The 13702-nt window shown below is 41.4% G+C and overlaps 1 protein-coding gene across 2 annotated transcripts; it reads left to right on the forward strand.

The window, feature by feature from the left end:
• The first annotated feature begins 1827 nt into the window (after positions 1 to 1827).
• On the forward strand, positions 1828 to 6933 carry LOC101657471 (olfactory receptor 1444). 2 transcript variants are annotated; one of them, XM_045297081.1, is made up of 2 exons: positions 1861 to 2770; positions 6908 to 6933. In XM_045297081.1, the coding sequence occupies exons 1-2, from the start codon at positions 1861 to 1863 to the stop codon at positions 6931 to 6933; spliced, it is 936 nt and encodes a 311-aa protein (XP_045153016.1). The 2 variants fall into 2 exon arrangements, with proteins under 2 accessions (XP_030743369.1, XP_045153016.1); XM_030887509.1 differs by lacking the exon at positions 6908 to 6933 and having other exon boundaries at positions 1828 to 2811.
• Positions 6934 to 13702: the final 6769 nt, after the last annotated feature.

Here is a 13702-nt window from a genome sequence, read left to right on the forward strand (position 1 = left end):
GGTTGTTCGACTCCAAAAGGGATCGTGACCCACAGGCTGAGAACTGCTGCCCAATGGCACAATTCTCTCTGTTGTGCAGGGTTGATTTGAGTTGGAAGCATCCCAACTGCAGTGGGATTGGCTAGTTATTATAAATATATATACTAGACCAGAGTTTTAATTCCAGTTCCAACATTTACCAGTTAGGTGATTTGGGGACCACAGCGGAATAGCTCTCCAGTCCCCAGGTCTCACTCTCTGCTATAGAGTCAATACTGACTCACAGTGACCCCCTGTGGGTTTTCTGAGACTGTAATTGTTTACAGGAACAGAAAGCCTTGTCTTTCTCCCCTGCAGTAGCTCATGGTTTTGAACTGCTGACCTTTCTAGTCACAGCCCAACATGTAACCAATAGATTACCAAGGCTCCAGTCTTCAGGCAGAGCTATAACAGTTTAGGAGCAGATAGTATCCATGAACAGGAGACCTGGTATACAATACCCTGGAAAGAATCTAAAATAAGAAAACATATGCTGTATGTGCATGTTTTAAATTCTGAAACATTATTTATAAAATTGCAAAGTAAGGAAATAGAGTATCATTATCATGTAAACAGCTTCTCCTTGTGTGCACTGAGAATAATAGGACCAGCTTTGAAGAGTTAGTGCAAAGATTGAGTGCATTAATCACAAGTGAAGCCCTTAGAGAAGTGCTGGGAATAGGCCGTTGTTGCTAGCTGCTGTCAGGTCTGTTCTCTTGGATAGCAACCCTGCCTACAGAATGAAATGGTCCTTGGTCCCGCATCAACCTCACCATCGGTGCTATCCTGAGCTCATTGTTGCGGGGCTGGTTCTAGTTCATCCCATTGATGGTCTTCCTCTTCATACCAACCCTCTACTTTACAAAGCTTGGTGTTCTTCTCCAGGAACTGCTCCATCCTCACGACTTGTCCAACGTAGGTGAGATGAAACCTCACCATCCTCGCTTCTTAGGAACGTTCTGCCTGTACTTTTTCCAAGACCGATTTATTTGTTCTGGCAGCTCACAATTGATGCAACTTTCTTTGCCTACCCATATGTTAAAGGGATCAGTTTTTCTTTGCCCTCCCATGTTCCTTGTCTAGCTTTTGCATACATAAGAGAGATTGAAAATACCTTTCCTTGAGTCAGGCTGACCTTATTCCTCAAAATGTTATCTTTGCTTTTTAACACTTTAAAGAAATGTTTTGTGGCAGATTTGCCCAATGCAAAATGTCATTTTATTTCTTGATTGCTGCTTCCAAGGGCACCGGTGGTGAATTCAAGTAAAACAAATTTCTTGGCAAGCTCATTATCAGTATATAGGATACAGTAGGCACTTGTTATGATTTTTATAATGAATACTATTTAATTGTAAGTGCATAGGAAATGTCAGAACATCTCTATTGAGACAATAGAGGGCAAAAGGCGGGGGGAGAAGAAGTGAGGGGTACATACACTCTATTTTGTATGGTTCCCTTTGACATCTAAACATTGAATAGACAAAAGTTTTAAGACCATGCTGCAGACACCTCAAAGACACCATACACACAGGTTGAAGAATCTAAGCTCTGAGTCTAGGAATTTGGTACTTAGAAATATAAGGTGTGCATTTTGGTTCTGGTTCTAATCATTAGGCTAACCCCTAATGATTAGGGTGGACCTTAACTTTTCTTTTAAATCTGTAAAATGGGTGCACTAGCACCTACTTTATAGGATTAAAGGCTGTAATACAATGGAAGTATGTGCCTACTTATAGATTACATTCCCTCACCTGTATCTTATCGTCATCCCCTCATACTTCCAGCTGAGTTGCATTGACTCTTCCTCTTGAGTCACTACAGGTGAAATTCAAGTTGCCCTCAATGGAGAATAGTACAGAAGCCACAGAGTTCATCCTCTTGGGATTAACTGATGACCCCAATCTCCAGGTTCCCCTCCTCCTGATATTTTTGTGCATCTACCTCATCACTCTAGTTGGGAATGGAGGGATGATGGTGATTATCCGCTCTGACTCTCGCCTCCACACTCCAATGTACTTCTTCCTCAGTAACCTTTCCTTTGTAGACCTGGGCTATTCATCAGCTGTCGCTCCAAAGATGGTGGCTGCACTGCAGTCAGGAAACAAAGTAATCTCTTACAATGGATGCGCCGCTCAATTTTTCTTCTTTGTGGGTTTTGCTACTGTCGAATGCTACCTGCTGGCGTCTATGGCCTATGACCGCCACGCAGCAGTGTGTCGGCCTCTTCATTACACAACCACCATGACAGCAGGTGTGTGTGCCCTCCTGGCCATCACCTCCTATGTCTGTGGCTTCCTGAATGCCTCCATCCATGCAGCAGATACCTTCCGGCTCTCCTTCTGTGGGTCGAACGAGATTCATCATTTCTTCTGCGACATCCCCCCACTCCTGGCCATTTCTTGCTCCAGCACACGCATCAGCAAGTTGGTGGTCTTCTTCGTTGTGGGCTTCAATGTCTTTTCCACCCTCCTGGTCATCCTTATCTCTTATTTCTTCATATGCATTGCCATTCAAAGGATGCGGTCGGCTGAAGGACGCAAGAAAGCTTTCTCTACCTGTGCCTCCCACCTCACCGCAGTCTCTATCTTCTACGGCACAATCATCTTCATGTACCTCCAGCCCGGCTCTGGTCAGTCCATGGACACAGACAAAATTGTGTCTGTGTTTTACACCGTGGTGATTCCCATGTTGAACCCACTGATCTACAGCCTTAGGAACAAAGAAGTAAAAAGCGCTCTCTGGAAAGTACTCGCCAAATTTTACCCCCAGTCTCTCCAGGTGAGTAGCAGGTAGGCAGGTGGTGAAAGGAGAAACTCGTTTCTCTCTAGATTTACATGCTGTTGTGACTGTTGAAGTTGAGCAGATTCCAATCGTGTCTTCCCTAAGAATGGTGGTTACTTCTGCTCGAAGTTGCCCTGGAGAGCCACACACCGAAATGCCTCCCACAGGAGTATATTATGATATTTAGATACTCAGAAGCATATTATGATATTTACAGAACAAGATTATGGACCACGTAAGCCTTCCTTGTGTTTGGAGCCAGTCCGACGTTCTCCGGTTGTCATTGTAAGGTATTTTCATTTGATATTCAAGTGGATCTATGTATCAAATATTCATCGGAAATACACAGCTAGTGTTTTTTCCTTCCATTTTGTTCAGAGGGTTGAAAGGTAATGTTTCTAATGCTGACAGGGCAATTTTCAATCATTTTAATAATGTCTCAGGAATTGTTACAACGTAAAGTACAGAATGCTAGACCAAGAGTCAGGTGGCTCAGATTAAGTACCGCCCTTAATCCCACCTCTTCTTCCCCACCCTCCCTTCACCTTCTCTCCTTGAGCTCCCTAGACCTCCTTCGGCTAAAGTGCTGGGAAACTTTTGGTTGAAAACAATAAACCACTTTTTATACAGAAGTTGGTAACATTTTCAGTAGATGGATTGCTTCAACTTTAACCTGGATCCACATATCCTTCTTCTGAGAGCCTGCACTCTGTCCTCTGTTTTTGGCCTTTGTCTAACATAATTACTAAATCTTACAGGTTTGGAGAGAAAACAGCAATTTTCCCAAGGGTTATGAAAGGTGATATTTGTCTTTTGAATTAAAGGTTTGCATTTTTCATCACTGCCAAGTTTGGTGAATCTATTATGAACACACATAATAGCTGTCTGTGCCCTCTTTACTTTTATTTTTCAATAATTCAGTTCACCTCTAAGCATTCTGGTATTCTGTAATTGGATGCTACAAGAATAATAAACAGAAACCCTGCCTGTAAATTCACTTCTCGGATAAGAGGATGACACACAGCCCCAGTCCACCTTTGGGTCTTATTTCATGTGCTAGATGGTGTGAACCAAAGTGTCTGCGTGGGAAGGGAGTGGTAATTAATTTTGCTTCTCACATATCAACTGTTGATTTTATTTATAACTACAATTATCCTCAGTCACCACATAGTTCATAATTTCAAGATCTGAAGAAAAAAAGTAAGCTTTTACTTTTGATGTGGAAACCAGGTATTTTAGGACTACACCAGGTGATTGAGAAGGTCAACATTATTTTGAGATGCTCAGAGCCTTTTGCCCAGGGTGACCTCCATGAAGAGAGTTGGTCATGAGTCAACTCTCTTGCGGAAAGAGGAACAAAGAGTTTCCAAACATGAGGTTTAATATTTAGGGAAGTTGTTTCTAACACAATCGCTGCCATCATCTACAGAGATAGGGAGCTTCTTCCAGATACAGGACCTTGACAACTTGACTTACTTCATCCATCCTCCTGCCTTTCCTTTCTTTAGCAGTAAGGCCAATTGAACAACACCAGTGGATTACCAGCCTTCAAGGACACGGTTTGACACACACAGGAGTCCTTCACAGGGCTCAATGGCATACAGAATTGGAGATGAGTCTGGGTTCTAACTCACTACCATCCAGTTGATTCTGACTCATCGTGATCCTGTCGGACAGAGTTGAACTGCTCCTCTGAGTTTTCAAGGTTGTACATCTTTACAGGAGCCGAAAGTCTCATCTTTCTCCCGTAGAAGAGTTGGTCCGTTCAAATTGCTGAACTTGGTGGCTAGAAGCCCAATACATATCCCATTATACTCTCAGGGCTCCTATGAGTCTGAGTAGCACTGAATCCATTCCAATCTTAGCTCAGTTACCCCCCTGCACCCCTACTTAATAGAATTGATTGAGGTTTTCTTTGTTTCCTTTTCCAACTCCTTATTTACTTCCTGTTTTCCCTTCTCCTATTTCGCCTTCTTTTCTTACTTTATCTCATTTGATCCTCAAACAAACGGGAGAAGCAAACACATTCCTCACTACTAAGCTATTCAATAAAAAATACCAGTTCCTCACTGAGTTGATCCAATTCCTGGCAGTCTATGTGTGTCATAGCAGACTTGCTCCATAGGGTGTTCCATGGCTATCTTCCCACCCTTCAAGTGCCCTGCCCCCAAGGTGCTTCTAGGAACTCTAACCTTGAATCCTTTCATTGGTAGCGAAGCATGTTAACAGCATTCGCACCACTCAGAGACTCTACTTTGCCCCTAGGCTCCTCTGAAAAGTTAAAATCTTTACCTTGTACATTATAATTGTTATAGAAAACAGCAAGGCGTTGTTCTGGGCATTTTTCTTTCTGCAGCTACTGTCCAATTTAGGCAGAAAACTGTGGGTCGGCCGAAGGTAAAGTCCCAATGCCTACCTATTTCTATTTGTTGTTTAATTCGAATTTGATTTGAAAATTTCTGACAAGAGCACTACTCCTAGTATCATGAATTGGATGTCCAGCACTTCAGATAGGCCATTTATCGGTCTGCACCGAACCTACAGAAATCAAGTGTGAGGATAACATGGAATAAAGCATGCAAAAATGTCGGTGATAACACAGCTCGGAGATCTGCACTGGCTCTTCCTTTCGCTATCCTGGGATGTCCCCTTTCTGGGTTTTGCCTTTCCTCCCTCTCCCTACCCAAGTCCAAGTCTTTGTTTTTAGCAATTATTCAGTTTCCAGACTTCCAGTCTTCTTTTTCTTGAACAAACACATTTCAAGCTGACAGAGTGAGTGTTCGTTTACAAAAGCTACTCAGAAGGTAATGTCTTGTTGCCAGCAAACCATCAATTTGCAGTGTACACGTGACAGTGGGGAGCTTTTCCCTTCCACATGGGAAACTGTAAAATGGGGACCACACATCTATTTGGTCATTAACAACTGCCACCCTCTCCCTGTAGGAGTAGTCTGAGGAAGGAGAGGTGCTATAAAGGAGGCCTGCAGCTCAGAGCAGTATAATGAAAACACAGAAAGACTTCCGACCTGAAATGGCCCCGGCAGAATGTGAAGCCATTTAAACCCGGGCAATCATTCATATCCAGGTAGATTGCTATATGAAGGGAAATTACAAAGGATTCATGCTTCATTATTGAATAATTCTAAATAGGCAACATTTTTTTTGCATAAGAGGGATGGTTTGGCATTATGCATCAGGAATGGAAAATGAATATTTAGAAATCCTTAACAATTGAACATAGAATTATAGAGTTAGAAAAACATTAGATCCTGAGAAAGCCCTTAAAAATAATCTCAACCTGCACCCGATCTGATCCCACCACACGGAGGCAAAAAACTAAGGCCGTGCAACAGAACAGCAAGGGGAACAGAACAACAAAGTCCCCAGGGAATACCAAAAATAAGACTTTGGGGCCAGCGCTTGGCACCCCATCAGACTCGACCAGAAAACACTCCTAAAGGCCAACAAACAGTCCTTGAACTACAATAATAATAATCTCAACCAGCCCTCAAATTTTACATTTGAAAAATCTGTTCCTATGGTTCAACTTGCTTGAATGCACAGAGAACCAAAGTTTGAATTTTATTTACAGTTCACATTCTATAAAGTTTTGAGGTGTCAAAAGACATTTTTCTTTTTATTTGTTCATCGTGACATACATAGGCTTTTGTGCTGAACTATCCACTATTACAAAGAAGATCTACTTTTATTTGTGGTTACCCAGATAGGACGGAGGAGAGTGCTGGAGTCATTGCCTAAGGGCACTGAGGTTCTGTTATGGGTCTTAGAAAAGCTGAATGGCCACACCTTGCAACTATTGGTCTCTCCCCATCTAGAGAAAAGAAGAATGAAAAAAAAAAGTGGGTAAAGGGAGACATCGGTCAGTGTAAGACATGAAAAAATAATAATTTATAAATTATCAACGATTCATGAGGGAGGGAGAGTGGGAGAAGGAGGGAAAAAATGAGGAGCTGATATCAAAGGCTCAAGTAGAAAGGAAAATGCTTTGAAAATGATGATGGCAACAAATATACAAATGGGCTTGACACAATGGATGGATGTATGGATTGTGATAAGAGTTGTAGGAGCCCCAAATAAAAGTATTAAAAAAAAAAAAAAGATTCCCTTGGGATAATTGTTTCCATGAATCCTGGCTCATCTCTTCCCTGTGACCCCTCTGTGGGGGGGGGGTGTCCAATTGTCTACAGATGGGCATTGCATTTCCACTCCATGCCCCCCACCCCACTCATTCACTTTGGGTATGGTTTTATTCTGGGTCTTAGATGCCTGATACCTGATCCCGTGGATATCTCATGATCACACAGGCTGATGTGCTTCTTTCACGTGGGCTTTTGCTTCTGAGCTCGATGGCTGCTTGTTTACCTTCAAGCCTTTGAGACAGTCCAGGGGAATCTTTAAAAAAAAAATCATTTAAAAAAAAATCATTTTAATAAGGGCTCCTACAACTCTTATCACAATCCATACATACATCAACTGTATAAAGGACATTTGTACATTCGTTACCCTCATCATTCTCAAAACATTTGCTCTCAACGTAAGCCCCTGGCATCAGCTCTTCGTATTCCGCCGGCTCTCCCCTCCATCATGAACCCTTGATAATTTATAAATTATTATTTTGTCATATCTTACACTGTCCGACGTCTCCCTTCACCTACTTTTCTGTTGTTCATCCCACAGGGAGGAGGTTATATGTAGATCCTTGTAATCGTTCCCCCTTTCCAACCCACCGTCCCTCTACCCTACGGGTATCGCCACTCTCAGCCTTGGTCCTGAAGGGATCATCCTTCCTGGATTCCCTGTGTTTCCAGTTCCTATCTGTACCAGTGTACATCCTCTGGTCTAGCCAGATTTGTAAGATAGAATTGGGATCATGATAGTGGTGGTGGTCGTGGGGGGAGGGGCATTTAGGAACTAGAGGAAAGTTCATTGTTGCTACACTACACCGCACCCTGACTGGCTTGTCTCCTCCCAATGACCCTTCTGTAAGGGGATGTCCAGTTGCCTACAGATAGGCTTTGGGTCCCCACTCCGCACTGCCCCTCATTCACAAAAATATGATTTTTTGTTCTGTTGATGCCTGATACCTGATCCCTTCAACACTTCATGATCACACAGGCTGGTGTGCTTCTTCCACGTGGGCTTTGTTGCTTCTCAGCTAGGTGGCCGCTTGTTTACCAGTCCAAGAGAATCTTATGAGAACCTAGCCACCATGATCTTGAGACCAGAGAACTAGATGGCTCCCAACTACCACTGCTGATTATGCTGAAAGGGATCCCAAAAGGTGGTTCTGGAGAGAGAGTAGGGAGTGGTGGAACAAAATTCAAAATAATAATAATAATAAGAAGAAAACAAGCCTTACTAGTCTAATAGAGTTTAGTGGAAGTCCGAGGACCATAGCCTTTAACTGCCCTTTAACTCTTTATGCCAGTCCTGTGGCAAATTTTCAGCCAAACAATAGACAGTCTTATCAGACGAACAATAATACCAGGGACTTCCACACTTCTTACAGCACGAATGAATAGGAGATCAAAGGGCAGTGCTTTTCCAGAAAAAGATCTCAGAAGGCAGGAAGGGATAAGAAAGGATGGATGTAAAGTTCAACCCAGGGAGGAAGCTGTGTCACATAGGACTCAGTGCCACTCATCAAAATATGTGTGCATTATTGAATGGAAAATAAATTAGCTCTGTACGTTTTTATCCAAATCATAATGAAAAGTCTTAAAAAGAGGTGGGTACTAGGAAAGTTTGGAGATAGATGGTGGTCATGGTTGTACAACATGATAAATGTAGTTAATATCACTGAATAATATATATAAGCTATGTTGAGATGGTGCCTTATTTATTATGATAGCTAGATTTTGTGTCAACTTAATTGGACCAGGATTCTCAGTAGGTTGGTAATCGAGGCCTCCTACATGATGTGATCCAACATAATGTAATCAACTTCACGGTGGGATCGTTTGTGAGCAGCCAAGCAGTTGTGAAAATATTAATTAGAGTGAAGTAAAACCCCTCACTCAGGTCACAGTCCTAAAAATATTTCCCCAAGGATGTGGCCTACTTGCTGTATATGTAGACACTGTGGAGAGCTTATTCTGCTTGTCGGACTCCTGCATCTGGTTCATTGACTTTTGATTGTTTGGTTTTTTAATTTGAGCCAAGGACCTGCCATATTGATTTCCAATCCTGGGAACCATAGTGTCATGCAATCTGAAATACCATCTGAGCTGTAAACCTTGGATTAATTCAACTCTCCTGCTACAATCCTGACATCTACCAGCCTATGATTTTCCTGCTTCCTGGTTTTCCTTTCTGCTTCCCTGTTCATTAGCTACTGCAGCTACATGAGCCAGGAGAAGCCTGAAGGCTTCTGATCCACAGACTGAACCAAAATGGGCTTACCCAGTTCTACACTCTCTCTGGTTTTGCTTTCCTAGAGAACCCAGTCTCACAGTTATCTAGTGCTGTGGTAACAGAGACATCACAAATAGATGGCTTTTAACAAACACATTTTTATTCTCTCACAATTTAGGAGCCTAGAGATCCGAATTCAGGGCACCAGCCCTAGTGGAAGGCTTTCTCTCTCTTTCAGCTCTGGGAGAAGGCCCTTGTCTCCACTCAACAGCAGTAGGACTGATGTCCCTGAGAAGTTTCTGTTTGTGTTGGCATCAATCCCTTAGGTCTAGAAGATTCTCTGTGCAGGGGGCATGGGGCCAAAGGACCCACTCTGCCCTCACCCCTTCTCTTTTGATGGTAGTCTTTCTTGGCTCACAGTTCTCTCATTGTATCTCTTTTAACTTTCACATTGAAAAAAAAGGCGATGCAGGAGAGTTCCCCTAACAGTGCATCAGGATTTTAACCTCAGTAAGGGTGTTACCTCCCACCTTAATTCCCTTAAAACTGACTCCATTAGATCACATCATGGGATTAATTACATCATTTCATAGCTGCCAAACCAGTGAGAATCATGACCCAGGCACGTGATACATGTTTTTGGAGGACACAATTTAATCCACAACAGATGACAATTTTGTGTGTGTGTGTGATCAAATACTTTAAAAAAAAATCTTTTTACTGGGGGCTCATACAACTCTTATCACAATCCATCTGTCCGTCCATCCATCCATCCATCCATCCATCCATCCATCCATCCATCCATCCATTGCATCAAGCACATTTGTACATTTGTTGCCATCATCATTCTCAAAACGTTTTCCTTCTACTTGAGCCCTTAGTTTCAGCTCCTCATTTCCCCCTCCCTCCTCCACCCTCCTTCCCTCGCCCTTGGACAAATGTTTTACTCATAAGTACATACCCCAATTTCAGAAAAAAGGAGAATTGAAACCTCCATCTGTGACTTTCACATCTGAGAAAGGAAAAGGAGTTTGGCCGTTTAGTAAGCATCAATGGAGGACTGATTTGCTATATAAATAACTTACAAATAGTCTTTCATGATGAGTACCTTCTGCTGCATGGGTGATCCCCGGGATAATACAAATAAATTAATTTAAGTTGTGATTCCCACTGCAACAAAACAAGGCCCCATATATAGTGATAGGTGTAATGCATTTGGAGATTGATGACTGGTGTTTGATAATTTTGTGGACGGCCAGTTTTCCTACACTGCAAGGCAAAGAAGTAGAGCTGGGAATGTTTGTTTTTAATCTTGGCAGTTGGAGTTGGCTACCTGTGAAGGCTGAAGTCCACAGATGCAACCAAGCACACAGCCAATGTTGAGTGGATCCAAGATAAAGGTGTGAGGACTGTGAAGTTACCAGGTGACATACAACATTGGTCTTGACTTACAACCCTTCATAAGAAGAACACATATGCCCATGATAGATGACAAAACAAGGATTTTTGTGGACATTAACATGTGAATAATAGAAACAATAATAATTAGAACACTTCAGGGACAAGGAATAATACTCTGGACACAGAAGGCACCCTAAATTAGGCTGGACTCCACTCAGGCTTTGAAAAAAAGGGTAATATAGAAAGAGCCCAAAATTTCAAGATAGCATATGTGTGTGTGCGTGTGTGTGTACATGTGTGTGTGTATGTGTGTTTGTACCAATTTATACTCCCATGAGCAATATGTGAGACTTCCCACCGCAACCTTTGGTTTTAAAGGACTCCTATACTAATTTGGAAAGGAGCCCTGTGGTTACAAGTTGCGCTGTGATCCACAAGGTTGGCAGTTTGAAATTAGCAGTGGCTCTGAGGGAGAAAGATGGGTCTTTCTATCCTCTTAGTTACAGTTTCAGAAACTCAAAAGGGCAGTACTACCATGTCCTACATGGTTGCTATGAGTTGGTATCAACTCGATAGTTGTGAGTTGGGATACTGATTTGGTGCGAAAACAGTGTATTTTCACTTCAGTTTGAATTTTCTTGATTAGGCGTGAAGTCAAGTACCACTTTGTTTTTATTGAAGTTTATATTCATTTTTCCATTCTTTATAAAATTAAAGAAAGATAAAAATAGACCCAAATAGACAACGTTGAATGACTGTATTAGGGCTTCTGTACTGCTTCTGACTTGGATAGTAGATGTCTGATGTTTCTTTGCAACTATTGCTAAATTGAACATACATGTTGACAAGTAATCAAGTAATATGACTCTTCTAGCTGTAGTCCCTTATATGATGTATTATAAATTCTATCTTCTATGCTTGTGATTATAACCCCATTTTTGAAGGAGTTCTGTTACAGAATTGAGGCGGAATTTGTTCGGAGTCTCCACTTTAGTAGAGAGTGTGAAAGCAGTCATCAGTTTTTCTTTGTTTGAAGAAATGTTCTCTCCAAAGACAAAAAAACCCACCTGAATCAAAGCTGCTCTTTGCCTATTTCAGACTTTTCTCCATGTATTATGGTATTATCTATTGGTGCATCTGTGAGGATTGGGGTCTTCTTTACCTTGCGTTGTCATCCATACGAAAGGCTGCAATCTTTGATCTTCATCTGAAAGTACCTCAAGTCCTCCTCACTTTTATCAAGCAAAGTTGTGTCATCTGAAAATCTTAGGTTGTTAATAAGTTTTCCTTCAATCCAGATGCCACATCCTTCTTCATATAAACTGGCTTTTCTGATGATTTACCCAGCATGCAGATTGAATAAGTATGGTGATAGGATACAACCCTGATGCACATCATTCATGATTTTATACCATGCACTATTCCCTTGTTTTGTTTACACAACTACCTCTTGATCCATGTATAAGTTCTGATGAACACAATGAAATTTTCTGAAATTCCCATTCTTCTCAAGGTTATCCATAGTTTGTTATGATCCATGCAGTTGACTGTCTTTGCTTCGTCAATGAAACACTTTTGTTAAACATCTTTCTGGTATTCTCTGTTTTGAGCCAAGATCCATCTGACATCAGCAATGATATCCCTTGTTCATTGCCCTTCTGAATCCATCCTGAACCTCTAGCAGTTCCCCCAGTCAATGGACTGCTGCAAACATTGTTGGATGATTTCCAGAAAACTTTTACTTGCATGTGATATCAACCACATTGTTCTATAATTTGAGCATCACATTAGGTTACCTTTTTTTAAAAAAATAGGTACAAATAAGGATCTTTTCTAGTCAGTTGGCCAAGTAGCTGTCTTCCAAGTTTTTGGCAGAGATGAGTGAGTGCTTCCAGTGCTGCTTCAGCTCGTTGAAACATTTCAGTTGGCATTCCATCAATTCCTGGAGCTTTGTTTTTGGCTAATACTTTCAGTGCCGCTTGAACTTCTTCCTTCAACACCATTGTGTCTTGCTCATATGCTACCTTCTGAAATCGTTGACTATCGACCAGTTTTGTTTGTTTGTGGAGTGATTCTGTGTATTCTTTCCATCTTCTTTTGATGCGTTCTGCATCACTCAATACTTTGCACATAGAATTTTTCAATATTGTGACTTGAGGCTTGAATTTTCCCTGAGTTCTTCAGTTGAAGATGTGCCGAGCTTCTTCACGTTTGGCATTCTAGCTCTAGGTCTTTGCACATTTCATTGAAATATTTACCTTTTTCTTCTCGAGCCTACCTCAGAAACATTTTATTCAGCTCTTAGACTTCATAAGTTCTTCCACCCACTTTAAGTACTCTGTGATTAAGAGCAAATTTCAGAGTCTCCTCTGATATTCACTGATATCAGCTCTTTCTTCTTTCCTGTCTTTTAATGACCTTTTGCTTTCTTCATGATTGATGTTCATGAGGTCCTCTCACAGCTCATCAGGTCTTCTGTCATTAGTGTTCAATGCAACAACTCTGTTCTTGAGATGGTCTTGAAATTCAGGTGGATAGACTCAAGGTCATAATTTGATTCTCATGGACTTGTTTTAATTATCTTCAGCTTCACCCTGAAATTACATAGGAGCAATTGATGGTCTGTTCCACACTCAGCCCCGGGCCTGGTTTTAGTTGTTGCTATTGAGCTTCTCCAGAATTTCTTCCCACAGATATAGTCAATTTGATTTTTGTTTATTCTACCTGGAGAAGTCCATGTGGATAGTGGCCTTTGTGTTGTTGAAAAAAGGATCCGAGATGAACAAGTAGTTGTGTTTGCAGGCTTCTATCATGGGATATACAGCTTAGTTTCTATCACCAAGACCTTATTTTCAAACTATTGTTCCTTTTCCTTTGTTTCCAACTTTAGCACTCCAATCACAAAAGTTTTCAATGCATCTTGATTGCATATTTGATTAATTTCTGACTATAGTGGTTGGTAGAATTCTTTGATTTCTTCCTCACTAGTCTTTATGATAGGTGCATAAATCTGAATACTAGTTGTTTGATTGGATTTCCTGGAAGGTGGATAAATATAATCCTAATCACAGGCAGCATTGTATTTCAGAATAGATCTTGAAATATCCTCTCTGACCATGAATGCACAC

Source organism: Echinops telfairi, unplaced genomic scaffold (genome assembly GCF_000313985.2).
Source record: "Echinops telfairi isolate 266 unplaced genomic scaffold, ASM31398v2 ScPeMD7_7416;HRSCAF=8454, whole genome shotgun sequence".
Classification (NCBI taxonomy): Eukaryota; Metazoa; Chordata; class Mammalia; order Afrosoricida; family Tenrecidae; genus Echinops; species Echinops telfairi.

What these genes read in the sequence shown, in the direction of transcription:
- LOC101657471 (XM_030887509.1), top strand. Translation starts at nt 1,861, where the DNA reads ATGGAGAATAGTACAGAAGCCACAGAGTTCATCCTCTTGGGATTAACT.